This window comes from Python bivittatus, unplaced genomic scaffold (assembly GCF_059951505.1).
Source record: "Python bivittatus isolate LINGU-HERP-01145 unplaced genomic scaffold, Pbiv_v1 ctg000690_np1212, whole genome shotgun sequence".
In the NCBI taxonomy this organism is placed as follows: Eukaryota; Metazoa; Chordata; class Lepidosauria; order Squamata; family Pythonidae; genus Python; species Python bivittatus.
The window spans coordinates 4,193,412-4,210,280 of NW_028277096.1; the positions used below are offsets into that span (position 1 = coordinate 4,193,412).

Genomic DNA, 16,869 nt, shown 5'->3' on the forward strand with positions numbered 1-16,869 from the left:
CACCAATGATATTATCTAGCCTTGTACTGAAACATTTGGGAGGGAAAAAAACAACAACCAAGCTTGGAGAACACTAAGAACCCAGTAATAGGACCCCTCTCTCTCTCTGCATTAAGCCTGTTGTTTTTTCATCCAGGCAATGATTTAGGATGTCAACAGTCTTTCATGGACTATTTGTGATCTCATTCTCCAGAAGCACCTGAGTGGCTCCTATAGCGAGAAGGATGATGGATGTTTACTTGGAACGACCTTTGGTTTGGTCCAACTTAAGCTTGTTCATGAAAATAACTGCCTCTGATCCATGAGCAAACTGACCTACAGCCATTATTGGCTTGAATCCTTAAATTCTAGTTTCTCTTCATAGGAGAGAGGTCCTTTTACGTTTTAAAAAATTAGCTAGATTTGGTTTCATTTACTAATCTGAAGCTGTTGATCTTTGAAAATGATTGTCTTTCGAATTTAGATGACTAATCAATTGCATCAAGTCTACTAAATTCATATTTCTTTTTTCCTTCTTATTTCCCAAAAGCCACTTGGATAACCACTCCCTCTGGGAGCCAAATACATTTGCAATCCGCTGCTTTAAGATCATCATGTACTCTATCCAGGTGAGATCTGCACTGAGGGGACATTTCATTTTCTATTCCTACACTATAAGGAAACTTGGTTTCTACTGCAGCGGCAGCTGTTTCATCGGTCAGGTGAAGTAACATGAGCTTAAACTTCAGGGCAGAACCTCCCTTGATGAGTCATGAATTCCAGCAACCTAACTACCTACCTCCTTGCACAACCACAGTCAAAAGAACATTATTTATTTATTTAAAAGATTTCTATGACCGCCTGTCTTAAAACACAGCTCTGTGTGGCTCACAGCAACAATAAAACATAAAAGAGGACATTTCTTTTCTTAAGGAGGTTCTAATGTTCTTATATACATTATAGGTTCAAAGAACGAATTATAAGATGCATGAGATAGCCTGATCGTGCACCATAGCCACCTATCCACCCATGTTCAAGTGACAAAAGGTTCTATGTATATACTGATTTAGGAACATAGGGCTGTTCTGCATCCAAGCCAAATGTTGAGAGAGGAGGAAAAGTTACATAAATGAGCCTTTTGTGCATGTCCTGCAATTCCATGACTCTGGTATTGTAATCATGGGTCCTTTGTTTTCATTAAAAAGCAAAGCATTTCTAACCTGGGAGGGAGAGAAGGGAGAGATGTGCAGTGAACTGACATATTTGCTACTTATGTTGAGTGTGAAGATACCCTTATCTCTGGGCTCCATAACTCACCTCCCAGTAATCCAGATTCCAGTGCAATCCTCTTAAAGCATCTGTAGTTCATAATGTTATTTGCCCACCTGCTCTATCTTTTCTTTTTTCTTTACATCTAGCCACAACATTCCCATCTGGTGATCCAGCAGCTCCTGAGCCATTTGGATGCCAATAGCAAAAGTGCTGCCACTGTCCGGGCTGGGATAGTGGAGGTCCTCTCGGAGGCAGCCATCATTGCAGCCTCTGGATCTGTTGGTAAGCAGCCTGGATGATTTTCAAGAGGGTATCTCTTCAAGGATCAAAGTTCTCAAATTCCAAAAACTGCGAATTTCCCAAAAGGATAGTCAATGTACAGATTGACCTATTTGCAGGCACCAGCCTAGATGGATCAGTGAAAAAGATTGATCAAGAATTGTTCTTTGAGAGATATTTCAGAGCAGCCAAAACTAGACTTTTAGGATTAATAGGGAGCAGCCTGATGGAAGAACTGGACCTTTAAGATCAAAATAAGTGAATTGTACTTAACAATAGGTTTTTTTAAACACTGATGGGATTTATAGGGGACCACAAGTGGAGGTGCCAAGACTGGAGAACTATAAGGAGAAAATCAACTCTACCTGTCCAGGAACTCTAATTTTTGCATCAAAAAACCCTGGATACTTCAATTGGAATATAGGTGTGTTCAAATCCATAGTCAAGAAACATCCCCTTTCTGTTGGGATCCAGCATTCCTGTAGCATGTTGTTTTGTTGCATTGGAGGCAAAAAAAACCCTTTTCTATGCGCTGAAACCCACAGAAGTTCTTCTTCCAAATATATATTCTGTGTTTCTTCTAGGACCAACTGTGCTGGAGGTGTTCAACACCCTCCTAAGGCAGCTGCGGCTGAGCATTGATTACGCCTTGACGGGTAGCTATGATTGTGTCATTGCTGGTGGCACCAAGATCATCAAGGAGCATGAAGAAAGAATGTTCCAGGAGGCCATAATCAAGACCACAGGTATGCTAGGTAGCCCCAAAGCATTGGCACCATTTTTCCTCAGAAACTGGGAGGAGGGGACTATTGATTTTATCCATATCTGCAGATGCTTCCTTCCCCATCCAAGGTTTCAATTACCCTTGTAAATTTGAATGAATCCTGCCAACTCTATTTCTTACAGGTTTAGCAAACAGACAATGATAGGAAAATAGAAACAGCATCAGAGTAATATATCTTGAATGCTGCAGGTCTTGCTTTTATTCAGAGAGAGGAGAATCAAATACATGCGTATCATGCGTTCACCAAAACACATGAGATCCTGGATGAGAGTCTTCTGAAACTTCTCAGACATCAAGAGTCTAGAAGCATGCTGTTCGTTTGTTTGTTTGTTTGTAAAGGAAGAGAGTTATAACTGATCACCACCACCACTAATACATCAAAACTGGGCTTTGATCTGATCATTCAGATTCTTCCTATATCTTTGTGTACAGAAAATTAGTAACCACACATTGATTTCCCCCAAACTCGGCCAAAATCTATGGGCCCCTGCCACTGTGTAATATTGTGCAAAGCACAGCTCAGTTGTAAAAGTTCCATCTTCTAGGTACAGATCTGTCATTTACGTGTCTCTTGGTGTTGGAAGGAAGGAATAAATACACTGATTTTTCTGTAAACATTCTCAGAAAAGGAAATCATCTAGGTTTTTAGCCTGACTCCTTCAGTACTGATGATTTTTCTTTTTACAGCAAAAGCAAACTTGAGAGCCTTCATTAGACTCTCCTTTAATTCTTTATCTTGCCATTTAATTGAATTTAGAACCACTTTCCTTAACTTCCATAAGCCCCAGCCAGGATGGCCCTTGGCTCTTGATTGAGAAATCCTAAATTAGAGTCAAGCCTTTGCAATCATTCTGTGTTACAGGGACTGTTTTATTAGATTTGCCTCTGTTTAGCTACTTAAAAAAATTAACTCAGCCCTTCTCCTCCTCCTTGAATGCTCATAGCACGGTAATAATTAGCAATCAAAAAAACAGTTTGAAACAATCAGCCCGTGCCTTCAGAAACCAAGTAAATTTTATATAAAAATAATGAAAAACCTTGATAAGCCACTTAAAAGCCCCAAAGGGACTGTTCTAGTCTTGAGATGGATTCAGTATCTTTCTAGGAATGGGTGAGGGGCTGTTACTTGGATGCATGCTGTGTTTTTGCATGGCTCGCAGCCCAATATAATCTTTTGGAATTTTTTTAGGGCTAACTGGAGTTTCTAGAACAGTGTTTCTCAACCTTAGCCATTTTAAGATGTGTGGACTTCAGCTCCCAGAATTTCCCAGCCAGCATCTCTAGTTAGAAGGATCTTGAGAAGCACAACTTGGAGAAGTCCTTGGTAAACTGTCACCAATCTAAGTAGACATTTCTGGGCTAAAAGAGCCCAGGATGAACTGTGTCTAAGATGACATCACATTTGCTTAGTTCCAAGCTTTGTGCTAGAAGTACTGCTATCTGCAAGACAAGAACCATTCCTTAAAATTTGCACCAAAAAGCCACGTGGAATTCTCCTTTACTGCTGCATCTATAGTGAATAGACATTTAAACAGTTCTAGAACGGTTAGCTTGGTCTGGAAGCAAGAGTTCAGTGCAAGTGTTCTTACTGCCTTCCAAGATAAAGCTCCAGGAGGAACTATGGCACACATGATGTGACTAATAAAATTTAGTTGAGTTTTAGTCAAAAAAGCAATGGCAAGTTCTCTGTTTCTTCCTGGTTTTTTTCACGCTTAGATAGTCCACAGCTATGCTGATTATGGGAAACTTTGGGCCCAATCCACTGGCCTTGAGATTGGTAGGGAGAGTAAGGAAACCTAACCCTTCCAATAGGGTCTTTATATGGGACATGTATGTTTCTCTATCCCATGCTTTGCATGCCTGATGCTAAAGCAGGAACTTGGCTACTATTTTGATACAAAAATGGTTTGTCTCCCACTGCACAGGGAAAGTATTGCTTTGGAGTGGGTAGTGACATCCCCGAGCTACTTTCAATGCTGCATTGGTTCTTAATCTATACAAGTGAGGTCAATTTTGCCAATAATGTATGACATGACAGTTCCTCCTTCTGTTGTCAGTCATGTGTATAATGTTCTCTGTAGGTGGGAGGATTATTCTGTGAAACTGCTTACAGCCCCCCTTCATCCTTGCCTCATGGCAAAGGTAAGGTATGGTAAATTGTGCCCCTCCAGGTGTTGCAGAACTCCATCTTCTGTCACCCCAGCAATTGTTTAGTGATGACAATAACCGCAACATTTGGTGGACCATATGAGGCCATCCATATCTGCTTTTAAGGGTTTTGGTTAGGTACTAGAAAAGATTTAGAAGTTAAGCCTGGTATGTACTAAACCATGATGCCTGGATTCCCTGATCTTTGTTGTATGGAAATATTGGAGCAGCTTCCTTAATAGTGAGGAAAAAGCCTTCACTTTCATGCACTGCATGGCCAACAGAGGTCAGAAGAGACTTGGTAATCATTGGAATAGCTGGCAGAGACAGAAGGAAAAGAAGAGGAAACCATTCCAATGTTCTCCTGGAGTTTTCGGGTTATAAGCAGGCAATCCTTTGAGGAAGGAGAGGTTTTGAAGCTGTCTCGTAGGGAATAAACCTCGAATATTCTTCAGGTTGAACATGCATTCTATGACTTCTGCCCAAGAGTCTGATCTAACTTGTCTAAACCACTTCTTTATACCTTTACATCTAGTTCATCAGGCTCTATTCATGAAAAGAGTGCAGAAAAATCTGGAACCATTCTGGAAGTGGTCCCAGTCTCTATTTTCAGTGCATTTGGAAAGTATTCAGACCCCCTTCACTTTTTTCAATTTTGTTATGTTGCAGCCTGATACTACAATCGTTCAAATTCATTTTTTTTCCCTCATTAATCTTCACTCAGTACCGCATAATGACAAAGTGAAAACAGAATTTTAGAAGTGACTGTAAATTTGTTAAAAAGGAAAAACTGAAATATCACATTGGCATAAGTATTCAGATTTTTTACTCAGTACTTTGTTGAAGCACCTTTGGCAGCAATTACAGCCTCGAGTCTTTTTCAGTATGACGCAACAAACTTTGCACACCTGGATTGGGGGGATTTTCTGCCACTCAGCTTTGCAAATCCTCTCAAGCTCAATCAGGTTGGATGGGGACCGTTGGTGGACAGCCATTTTCAGGTCTCTCCAGAGATGTTCAATAGGGTTCAAGTCAGGGCTCTGGCTGGACCACTCTAGGAGATTCACAGAGTTGTCTCTAAGCCATTCCTGTGTTGTCTTGGCTGTGTGCTTAGGATCGTTGTCACGTTTGAAGGTGAACCTTCAGCCCATTCTGAGGTCCTGAGCGCTGTGGAACAGGTTTTCATTGAGGATATCTCTGTACTTTGCTCCATTCAGCTTTCCCTCAACCCTGACCAGTCTCCCAGTCCCTGCTGCTGAAAAACACCCCCACAGCAAGATGCTGCCACCACCATGCTTCACTGTTGGGATGGTATTGGGCAGGTGATGAGCGGTGCCTGGTTGCCTCCAGACATAACATTTAGAATTGAGGCCAAACAGTTCAATCTTGGTTTCATCAGACCAGAGAATCTTGTTCCTCACAGTCTGAGAGCCCTTCAGGTGCTTTTTTGCAAACTCCAAGCAGGCTTTCATGTGTTTTGCACTGAGGAGAGGCTTCTGTCTAGCCACTCTGCCGTAAAGCCCAGATCGGTGGAGGAATGCAGTGATGGCTGTCCTTCTGGAACTTTGTCCCATCTCCACACAGGAACTCTGGAGCTCAGTCAGAGTGACCATCGGGTTCTTGGTCACCTCTCTTACTATGGCTTTTCTCCCCCGATTGCTCAGTTTGGCCAGGCAACCAGCTCTTGGAAGAGTCCTGGTTGTGCCAAACTTCTTCCATTTGAGAATTATGGAGGCCACTGTGCTCTTGGGAACCTTCAGTGCAGCAGAACCTTTTTTGTAGCCTTCCCCAGATCTATGCCTTGCAATAATCCTGTCTCTGAGCTCTGCTGGCATTTCCTTTGACCTCATGGCGTTTGCTCTGGTACAGTACACATTGTCAGCTGTGAGGCCTTCTATAGAGGTGTGTGCCTTTCCAAATCATGTCCAATCAATTTAATTTACCACACGTGGACTCCAATCAAGGTGTAGAAACAGCTCAGCAACGATCAAGAGAAATGGGAGGCACCTGAGCTAAATTTCAAGTGGTGTTGCAAAGGGTCTGAATACTTAAGTACATGTGATATTTCAGTTTTTCCTTTTTAATAAATGTACAGACATTTCTAAAATTCTGTTTTCACTTAGTCATTATGGGGTACTGAGTGTAGACTAATGAGAAAAAAAATGAATTTGAACAATTGTAGTATCAGGCTGCAACATAACAAAATTGAAAAAAGTGAAGGGGGTCTGAATACTTTTCGAATGCACTATATATACTCAATTCCCTTCACTCTATCACCTTCCTAAAAAGACACACACATTTGCATATATGTGTATATATATGCTTATAGTTCAATTCCTTCCATTTAGAGCTGTGGGTTTTTTAATTACAAAAGTGCTTTAGTGAAACAGCACTTTATCATTGAAAAGTTGGTTGGCTTAATTTTTCTGCTGCATCTTTATTGCCGAGCCAAGATAGTTCATGAAAAAGGCCATTTATAAAAAAAAACCCAAAGAGCCTGGCAATCTGGATCATTCCAAAGACCCAGCATTGTGTGGTTCTCCACTATCAGTCCAGCATTACATTCACATAATGGCCAAGCAGGATTTGAAAGTAGTATCCCCACAGCAACTTGGTACAGCAACCCGTAGAAGGGCTTGGTCTCTTTTCCAACAGTACTCTGGCATTTGGTTGGTGGTGGTTCCTTCTGATAGGATAAGGAAGGGTTTTTCCTGGCAGTAAGAACATTCCTGCTGGAGATTTTTTTGTCTTTTCTATATTGGGTTCCCACGCCAGCTCTGTGCCTTTCCTCACCCCCACTAGACTATCTTGCATGCTTTTCCTGCTCTGTCTTTCCCCAGGTTCTTTTGCCAGCACTCTGCCTACCTATCAGAGGTCGGAGGTCATGCTGTTTATCATGAGCAAAGTTCCGCTTCCTTCTCTGCATCACCCTGTAGACATGGGCAAAGCTGGGTGAGGACAACACTCTTTTTTCACCACTTTTTTCTTTCTTTTTCCTTCCCCCCCCCCTCTTTTGATTTCCTTTCCTTCAGTCTAGACTTCCCCAGCTTGGAACCCTCCAAGTATGTTGGATTATTTATTCCCTTATCACACTGTGATTGGCTGTGCTATCTAATAATTAGAGCAGTATTATCTAACACCCTAGGGGATGCCAATTTGGGGCAAGTTGTTTTATTCATTCATCCTTCTGACTTTTTTCCCTCTTCTTTCCAATATCCTTTTTTTAAAAATAAAAGGAGGTTTTTAAAAATAATAATAATTTGCTATCTTAAGTGTCACAATGCAAAAATTGAATGGGAGAATAGTATAGTCTTAGAAGGCATGTAATTTTGTCCAAAGAATCTTATAATTCCTTGTTCATCTTCAGCTTCATCACATGTAGTCCAAGCAGTTACCCATTAATTTAAATGCTAAGCCATATCTCATGTCTCTCTGTTTATGCAGAACCATTTTTTAATTGAAGAGAACAGAAGAGTGCAAGGAAGTTGTGTATGTTTCAGAGTAGAAAAAGTTTTACCTACAAGACATTTTCCAGACTCCCGTAATCTGTACCCAACTTGGCTATCTTAAAGACACCAGTTTAAAAAAGGCGGGAGTAGAGAAAATGCTTGGAAGTAAACAATTTTGGAGGAACAAAGGCATTTTTACCACAACCCTTGGGGGCATCTTGCCAGGCTATAAGCAAGAGATTCTATTTGACAGCTCCTGAATATAAGGATTTTATATAAAATAATTTAATAAAATAAAACAATTTTATTTAAAATTGTTTTGCTTCTGAGTTCTGGAATCCATACTTATGCTGGGCTATGTCAGACTATCAAAAATATAGGCTTCTGGGGAAGAGAATTTATTTCTGGGCTGTAACTCTTCTAGCTCACATAACTGAATGCTCCTCAATGTCAACACCTCATCAAAAGATCATATAGACCCTTGCTAGCTTTCTCTGAATATAAAACAATAATCAGTTATATGAACTTCTACTTGCAGCCAGAAACGGATACAACCCAAACATAGGGCTATCAGTTAATTGGACTTTAGGCCAAAAGAAGCAACTTTCTTTATTCATACATGGCCCCAGACAGGATTATTAACATATATTAGTACTTTCTGAGTAAGATACGTAATATTCTGTCAGCAGGGCAGGACATCTTGCATAGAAAATTCAGTGCCCAGATTCAGAGTTTGTCATCATCATTTAAGTCAGAGTGGAAATCAACTCTTCTTAACACTCTGGAAAGCTGTGATAGGCAGTGGAGAGCTGGAAAGAGGATGAATGAATTTAGGAAGGGAAGATAGTTCTAGCAAATAGTATGAATAGATGGTGTGAAGGTTATGGGAGGTGAGCAGTTCTACAGTTACTGTGATGAGTTAACTACTGCTGCTCTTGCTGTCTTTGACATACCTGTGGACACTAACATATAGGAGATCTGATCAAGGGAGAGTTGATTATTATTGAAAATTTGTTGAATATTCCCCACAAGACTAATAAAACTTAAGACTCCCTCAATTTGAACTTGTCTCCTGATTATTATATCAATATGTCCAGGTAGTTGTCTTGGCAGCAGTATGGAAATAGGTCACCTTTGCCTTCTTCTGAGATTTTTTTTTTCAATTTTCTACTTTAACCTATAACCCTGGCATTTCTTGGTGGTCTCCCATCTAATTACTAACCAGGTCTGACCCTGCTTGGATTGTTGGATTAAGTCAAAGTTGATTAAGCATTGCATCTTCCAACCCTAAATATATATTCAATTTTGACTGGAAGAGTAATCTTTGTTTATTGGCTGGTGGTGGACCACTTACTATGACACTGTGTGTTACTATGTGTCTTGTCAGATGGTTGTGGATTCCTTGGAAAAGTAGTAGGAAACAAATACTAAAAAAATCAGGAAACATCAACCCATTCCTGAGTAGGATTTTTACATGGAGATGTTGCAGGAGCTTCAGTTGTTGAGTAGCTTGATGAGAGACTTGACTGACAATTATGTCAATTGGTAGTAGAAAGACTGGCCCTTTATAATATCTATTGGCACATTAGAAGTCTACTTTGTGAAGAGCTTATCAATCCTATTAGAAATTCCTGGCTCTTTAGGTCAAGGTGTTTTTCTTTCTTGGGGTTACGTTGTGGAGGGGAGGGTGGGGGAAATGACTCTTTAATCTGACCAATGTGAACTTTTTCAAAATGTGTCCATGATACTTCTGTTGCCAGAGAAAAAAGTGATCCTATTTCTCAATAGCGTAAAAAGAAGCAGTTAGGCTAACCGGGATTGGTAATGGGTCATTGACAACTGGGTGGAAAAGCAGCAACCTTTTTGTACAGGTGTACAGACATGAGTGAAATCCTAGCAATAGCTGTTAGGATGTTTTGCTGCACGGTGGGCAACCTGTAGCCCCCACATCCCTTTTCTGTAGCCCATGGACTTTCTTCTGACCATAACTGCTGAAAATTGAAGGCACAATCTTTCACCATTTTAAGGCATGGAACAGATGAAAATGATAACATAGAACCTCAGAAAGGTCCTGTATAGACCCAAAGCTCTCCCCAAAGCCCAATCCTGCCGTTGTATGTAATGTGGCTTCAACTATTTTGCCGCCTTCAGGTCCTCCCCAGGAAAACGTTAATTGTGGCCCTTGGCCACCAGAAGGATTCCCACCACTGCTTTATTGGGCTATTAGGAAAATGCTCTCTCTCTGCACTGGAAGCCATCAGGGAAAATAATCTCTGAGGTGTGTTGGGGGCAATTCCACAGCTTCTGTGATCCTATAATGGATTTTGCACAGGAGTTTGAGTTTCAAGTTGTCTGATTTGGGCAACAATCCATTGTTCACCTCCATGGGAATCAGTGGACCTTACTCCTAATTTGGCACAAATAAGGTTAGGTTGCTTACGGTTGTTTGGCATACATTTAAAGCTGCTTGTAGATATTTCTAGGATTAACCTGAAGAACAGGCAAACAACGGGCATCACAGTGGTGAGGTTTTCACAGCAAAATGGGAACAGTACCTCCCTATTCTTTCAAAACAGTGAAAGAAAATGGAGGGAAGGACCAGTTGGTGTGACAGCATTCCTCACCATACCCCATTCCCAGTGGAACATCTGCTTTGGTGACCCTTTCTTCCTGTTTGATCGCTTCACCCACATAACCACAGCAGGTTCAGATTTTCTCCACCCTGTGGCTGGAGAGAATGATGTTTTGCTCCTTAATGATACATCCATATAAGAGGTTGTGGGTTCTTTGTCATGTTTCATACACAATTTCGTTCCCAGCTGATGATTTTCTTTTTCATCCTGTCCTGATTTTGGTTGGCCTGTCTTTTTTTCCACGGGGCTTCAATCTTGATGGTTTATCTTTTTTTAGGGAGAACAGGAATCGATTGACGCAGATCATGTTGCTGAAGTCTCTCCTGCAGGTATGTGACAGAGGAACTCCATTTGCATGTGGGGTTTGCAGGGAAAAATAGATACCACATTTGTGTAGGAAATAATGTACCTTTTGGCCTCAGGACAAACAAATCCAAGCAGAAACAAAGTAGGTATTACAGCTCAGTCTGTGCCTGGACAGATCTCCACTGAATCTGTGAGATCTAGTTTCTTCTGTTCACAGACATATTGATTCAGGCCCAGCAGTGTACTCCAACTTTCTCACCTCCCATACACATCTGTGCTACAAATCACAGTGAATAGGAGGTAGATGATCACACAATAGTGCAGACCATTGTTTGCTCAGTAGGTAGCCAATATGCTAGCCACAGATTGGCTGACTTTACAGAACACATTAAACCTAAACTTGTGTTAACAAAAGGCAGTTGCTGCAGTTCTATAACTTGCTGTGCCTATGACTTCTATCCCACATGCTGAACTACAGATCACCCAGTGCCATTTTAACCTAGGCTAACATGTGAAACCAACCACTATATCTCTTGAGTGTCAATAGACAAATTAAGACTTCAAAAAAGAAATGAGGAAGAATGGGAAAAGGTTGTTTCAGCAATATCTTGCCCCTGATTGCTAGAACTGCCATTTTTATTGAGTGCATTGCAAACAATCTGCTGGGTGTTGATTAATGGAGGGGCTCTCTATGGAACCTGCAGGTTTCCACTGGTTTCCAGTGCAGTAACATGCTCACAGCCCTCCCCAGCTCCTTCCTGGACAGGCTCTTGTCAGCCACACTAATGGAGGATGCAGAGATTCGCCTCTTTGTCCTGCAGATTCTCATCAGCTTCATTGACCGCCATGGGAATAAGCACAAATTCCAGACAATCAGGTGCACAAGCCTTGTTTTTTTCTTGTTGTAGAGAGGAGATGGTGCATGAGACCATGTTTTGGGATAGTATCATAGATAATTTTGGCTACAAACTATCTGAATGCATGTAGAGTTATAGTTGTCTATACTCTCCTTCTGTCTTCCTGAGTAGAAACTGCATCGTTTCCTGTTGTTGTGGCAGCCTCTTTGTCTTCTGGCAAGTCTGATGATTATGGCACTAGAGCTTCATTTAACTATTCTGAATGTTCAGGTTAAATATAGTTGTTTCAGAAAGAATAGAAATATATGCGAAGAATATTTGTACAAAAAGTTTTTTTTTTCTCCTCTGATATTGCTCAGTGCTAGAATTTCCCTTGAATGCTTTTTCTTCATGGATCAGCCCAATGAACAGTGCTGTCAATTGGCAATCACAAAATAAACACAGTAACCTTGTGATGCTGTCATTCAACCAGGCTGACTACCTGGTGATGGACCATATTTCTGGCATTAACCTTCTGTTGATAAGAGCTGTTTTGCAGTTAATGGTTTGAATTAAAAATCATGAGGGATTTTGGCTCAGACTTGAAATACATGTATTCTTCCTTTCATAAGGTTTATTATAGAATTTGATGGAAGTTTCCTTTGATTGATAACACCACTGTAATTTCACCATTCCCTTTGATGATTAGAAAGGGTAGACTATGGAAGGAAAGAAATTACGTTGTAACCTTTGAGGGTAAAATATAAATGTACTTATAACTGCTGTTAAGAAGATCAAAAGCCACTTCTTTATAACTTTCTTTTCTTTCCCTGCTCTTCTCTATTTGTTTGTACTTTTTTTAACTTATTTTTCTTTACTTTCTTTACTTTTCTCTTTCAAAATTTATATTGTTTTTATTCTTTTACAAATTTCTTCAGTAAAAATTATATATAAACATGTAATTTCACCACTCCCTGAAAGGCTCCTATGAGTTGCTAAAAAGGAGGAGAGAGGAACAATCTCTTTTCTCTACACTTTTGTTATGGCTTACTTCCACATATACATATGCCCCTTTAATTTTTTTTTCTCATTTTCTTAATGCACAGCACTATCAGTGATATCTCCATCCTGAAGCTGAAAGTGGACAAATGTTCACGCCAAGACACTGTGTTCATGAAAAAGGTACTTGAGGACTTGCCAAAAACTCTCCGTTAAGAATAAAGGATAGGGGTTGACTGACTGGTTGTAGTCACTAGTAGTATATGACAGACCTGCAAAAAATATCCTACATAGAAGAGAATATATGTAGCTCGAACTGTGGAGTCCTTCGTGTTCTCCGAGCTTGATTATTTTCTTGCAGATGTTTCATTACCTGTCTAGGTAACATCTTCAGTGCACTGCATTCCTCGTATCCTATTGATCAAGCTAAAATAGTGTGAAAGCATTGCATTCAACACCTCAATTAAGTGGCAGCTTCCTCATAAAAAGCTGTTGTTATATTTGTTCACAGCACTCCCAGCAGCTGTATCGACACATGTATTTGACTTGCAAAGAAGAGAATAATGGGCGTGCTCACTATGAGGTCCTCTACAGTCTGCTGGCACTCATCAGCATTGAGCTGGCCAATGAGGAGGTGGTAGTGGACCTCATCCGTTTGGTTCTGGCCATACAGGTATGTGCAGGCTGAAGAAGCTTCCAAGCCTCTAGCAGGAAGGGCAGAAAGGAACCTCCAAGGAAGGAAGCCCAGATCACATCTCAGATGGCAAACCGCAAACAGCTTCATAAGGGCTGCTACTAGATTTAAATATGGAAGATGGCTCCATTTTGGAGATACCTGGCAAATACTCTTCTGGGTTTTAGTAGAATGACTTAGGAGCCTGTCCTTTCACTAGCAATATCCTTAAAAGGCTGTCCCAGCATTTTTAAACGGGGAAAAAATCATTCATCTTCAAATGCTAACAGTGACACTGAAATCAGTGAAACAATTTATTTTACCTTTACAATTCGTTCCTGCCTGAAACTTATTAAGCAAATGTGCACATCTCTGCCCCTCTTGCTCAGTACAAATGGTATTGACTGAAAAAATGCAGCATGTGGTGCAATAGAATTGTGTTGGTGTGCGGCAACAAATCCCAGCAAAGGAAAGAGGTGGTGATATTTTGCAAGACATAACTGATATATGTTTTGCCTGAACATCTTTAAGAGACGTTCCTGGAGAAATTGGCATAAATTTTCACAATTCTAAATAGTCCAGTCCCTTCAGAATCAGCTTCCCCTGACAGATACATTGAACTGAAATTCATGCGCTGATTTCGGCCTAACACATCTTCAGGGCAGCAGCTGGTGAGGTCTGGTCTGATGGTGGACCCACTCCATCTTTTACATGATTTGTTAGCTGCTACACTAGAGCTTTTTAGCCTGTTGGATCCAAAAGTGAAATGTGCTTCAGAGGTCCCAGGGGCACAAGCGTATTACCTCTCTGCAACTCCTTAAATAGATACGCCCTTTCTTGGAATTTCCCAGCACCTTTTTGCCTTTGAATCCAGAGTGGTGCACCTGGTCTTCAACATACTCTGCAGGTCCATATCAAAAATATTAACCAACTGCCTCCTTTTGTGCAAGGTGACTTTGGCATGGGGATCAACTGGTATGGCAGAGTGACAAGGAAATAGAAATATGTCACTCTTCCGTATGTCACCCACCCATCTTTGTGTCGGGCAGGGTGATAATCACAAACACTCCTGTTTGTGCAGAGCGCAGCAAAAACTCCAGGAAAATATTAGCCATGAAAGCAAACACAATGCAATGGCCATTTCTTGTTTCCCAAAGAAATCCAGTCAGAAAATATATACTAACTGGTGTTTATTGATAAAAATGCAAAATTCTATAAAATGCAAATATCATACAAAATATAAAGAAAAACACATCTTCCCATGTAATGTAGCATCCAAGACTTATTAGCAACACAAGCTTAACAAAATCTCTAGCTACAAACTCTTAGAGAAGAGGTACCCTACTTGGTATTTTGTTACAACTACGTAGCCCATAAAAACTACATAGTGGCTAACACTAAAACAACTAACAACTACTCAGAGAGGCTGCACATTTTCCTCTCCTTGTATTATAGCTCTATGCCACCCCCACTGGGTAACTAGCATACACACTCCAATAGGTGGCAGTAAATAGCACAATACACAACACACAATAACAGGTGTTTTTCACATGCTCTCTGTAGTCAAAATATTATTTGTTATTGTTGTAAAGATAACGGGATGAATCCTTTCCCATGAGAAAGAAAATCCTGACACTTTGCCCTTCTTCACATGTGCTTAGATTACATCTGGTTATAAGAGAAGTATTTATTTAATGCACTTCAATAAATTTTAGAGGCTGCCTAAATGATTCTGAACAGCTTACATTTTTAAAAAATAGGAACAATTTAAAAAATAGGAGCAATTAAAGAAACAGATCACAAACATCCAGTATGGGGGGAAGGCAAGTATGCACGCACTTCTTTCCCCCAGCCCTTCTTGTATTCATTAGATTCCTTGAAGAGGCAACTGGCAAGAGTTTCTTACATGTATCCTGTGTCATATAAAGAGGTGAATCTGTTATACCGTTCCTTAAAAAAAAATCTTCCCCTCCAATTACTGTAAAATGCAGTTGAATGCTAAACACATGATTTAATTCAAACCACAAAGATAAAACAGACAAATCTGCAGAGAAAAAGGAATTAGGGTAGTTGGGGCAGTTCTGGTCTGTTAAAATAAAGTGGATGAAGGCACCAACCGTATGCGTGCTCAAGTTCAATAATGCTCAGGGCTGGGGTTGTTGTAGGGTGAAAGAAGCCTCCATTTCCTCTCCCAGAAGCCCTCTGGGTCTACACATCCGAGCTCCTGTTTCTCTTCTCCACCTCCATTCCCAACTTCTGCCTTGGTTTTAAAAAGGTGAATATTTTTTCTCTCTGGTGGAAAGGGAAGATTTGGACAATCCAGCTTTATACCTCTTCTGATCCTGGTGCAGATGCAGATTCCATGTCCGAGATGAGTGAATGTAGACTGAAACTCAGACATGTCTGGCTATCAGTGAATGTGGTTGGGGGGTGGGGAGGGAGCTTGCTTGTCCTTTCACTACAATGCTGCACTTCTGTCTGCAGGAGCTGGCCCAGGTGAACGAGGACAATCTGCCGTTGTACAGCCGCTGTGCCCTATATGCCCTTGGAGCTGCCTACCTGAACCTGATCAGCCAACTGACCACTGTGCCTGCCTTTTGCCAGCATATTCATGAGGTCTGCCCCTTGGCCTTACCTTTGCTTACCTTTCCTTTACCTGCTTTTTTTCTCATCAGGAAACCTCCTCCAGCCTGGTCCAGATATGTTGGTTGAGAATTCTCGGAGCTACAGTCCAGAACATTTGGAGGGAACAGGGTTGGGGAAACCTATCATAAGAATATGAAGTCTCAGCCCTCCATACCCTGTAGGAATCAGTGGGATTTTTAGGAAACCCACAAATAGGACTTTCCCTGCTGTGACTCTCCAGCCATGTTAAATCAGTTACCTACAGCCTCAGAGCTCTTGCATGTATCAGATATTTCTGGACTAAACCCATCCACACAAAGCCTTGTTGGACAGTTCCTGAAAAGTGTGGCCGTCTGTATCTTTTCTTCTCTCTGCCTCTCAGCAAATTATGGTGCAGAATCATCACAATAAGTGGCTTCCATATGATATAGGCTTCACTGCACCAAATTTATCTAATTTCAGTTAGATGTGATTAAGAACTGTCCATAAAGGTGCCTTCATTAGCAGCCACATATTGGAAGTTGATAGCAGGCTCCCGGATTTATTATATTGAGAACTCAAGTAAGCCAGCTCAGTAGTACTAGTCAATAGATTCCTGAATAGCAGTGCTCTCTGTCTCCAATTTTTCTTTGCATCTCTTAGTTTTGCACTGGCATCCAATAATATCTAGACATACATTACAGCAGTGTTTCTCAACCTTGAGAACTTTAAGATGGGTGGACTTCAACTCTAAGAATTCCCCAGCCAGCATGCTGGCTGGGGAATTCTGGGAGTTGAAGTCCACCCATCTTAAAGTTGCCAAGGTTGAGAAGCACTACATTAGAGACTAGTGTTGGTGAAGTCACAAGTAATTCTACCTGGTGGTCCTGTCATAACACTTCCTCAT

At 40.9% G+C, this 16,869-nt stretch overlaps 1 protein-coding gene across 1 annotated transcript in view; it reads left to right on the forward strand.

The window, feature by feature from the left end:
- The window catches only part of EFR3B (EFR3 homolog B), a 74,042-nt gene that overhangs the window by 44,957 nt on the left and 12,216 nt on the right, over nucleotides 1-16,869 (forward strand). Inside the window, exons 8-16 of the mRNA XM_088152236.1 lie at nucleotides 530-608; nucleotides 1,398-1,533; nucleotides 2,115-2,276; nucleotides 7,303-7,414; nucleotides 10,822-10,873; nucleotides 11,555-11,727; nucleotides 12,793-12,868; nucleotides 13,197-13,358; nucleotides 15,843-15,974. Coding sequence (XP_088008362.1) covers nucleotides 530-608; nucleotides 1,398-1,533; nucleotides 2,115-2,276; nucleotides 7,303-7,414; nucleotides 10,822-10,873; nucleotides 11,555-11,727; nucleotides 12,793-12,868; nucleotides 13,197-13,358; nucleotides 15,843-15,974 — 1,084 coding nt within the window. The remainder of the gene's footprint in view (nucleotides 1-529; nucleotides 609-1,397; nucleotides 1,534-2,114; nucleotides 2,277-7,302; nucleotides 7,415-10,821; nucleotides 10,874-11,554; nucleotides 11,728-12,792; nucleotides 12,869-13,196; nucleotides 13,359-15,842; nucleotides 15,975-16,869) is intronic.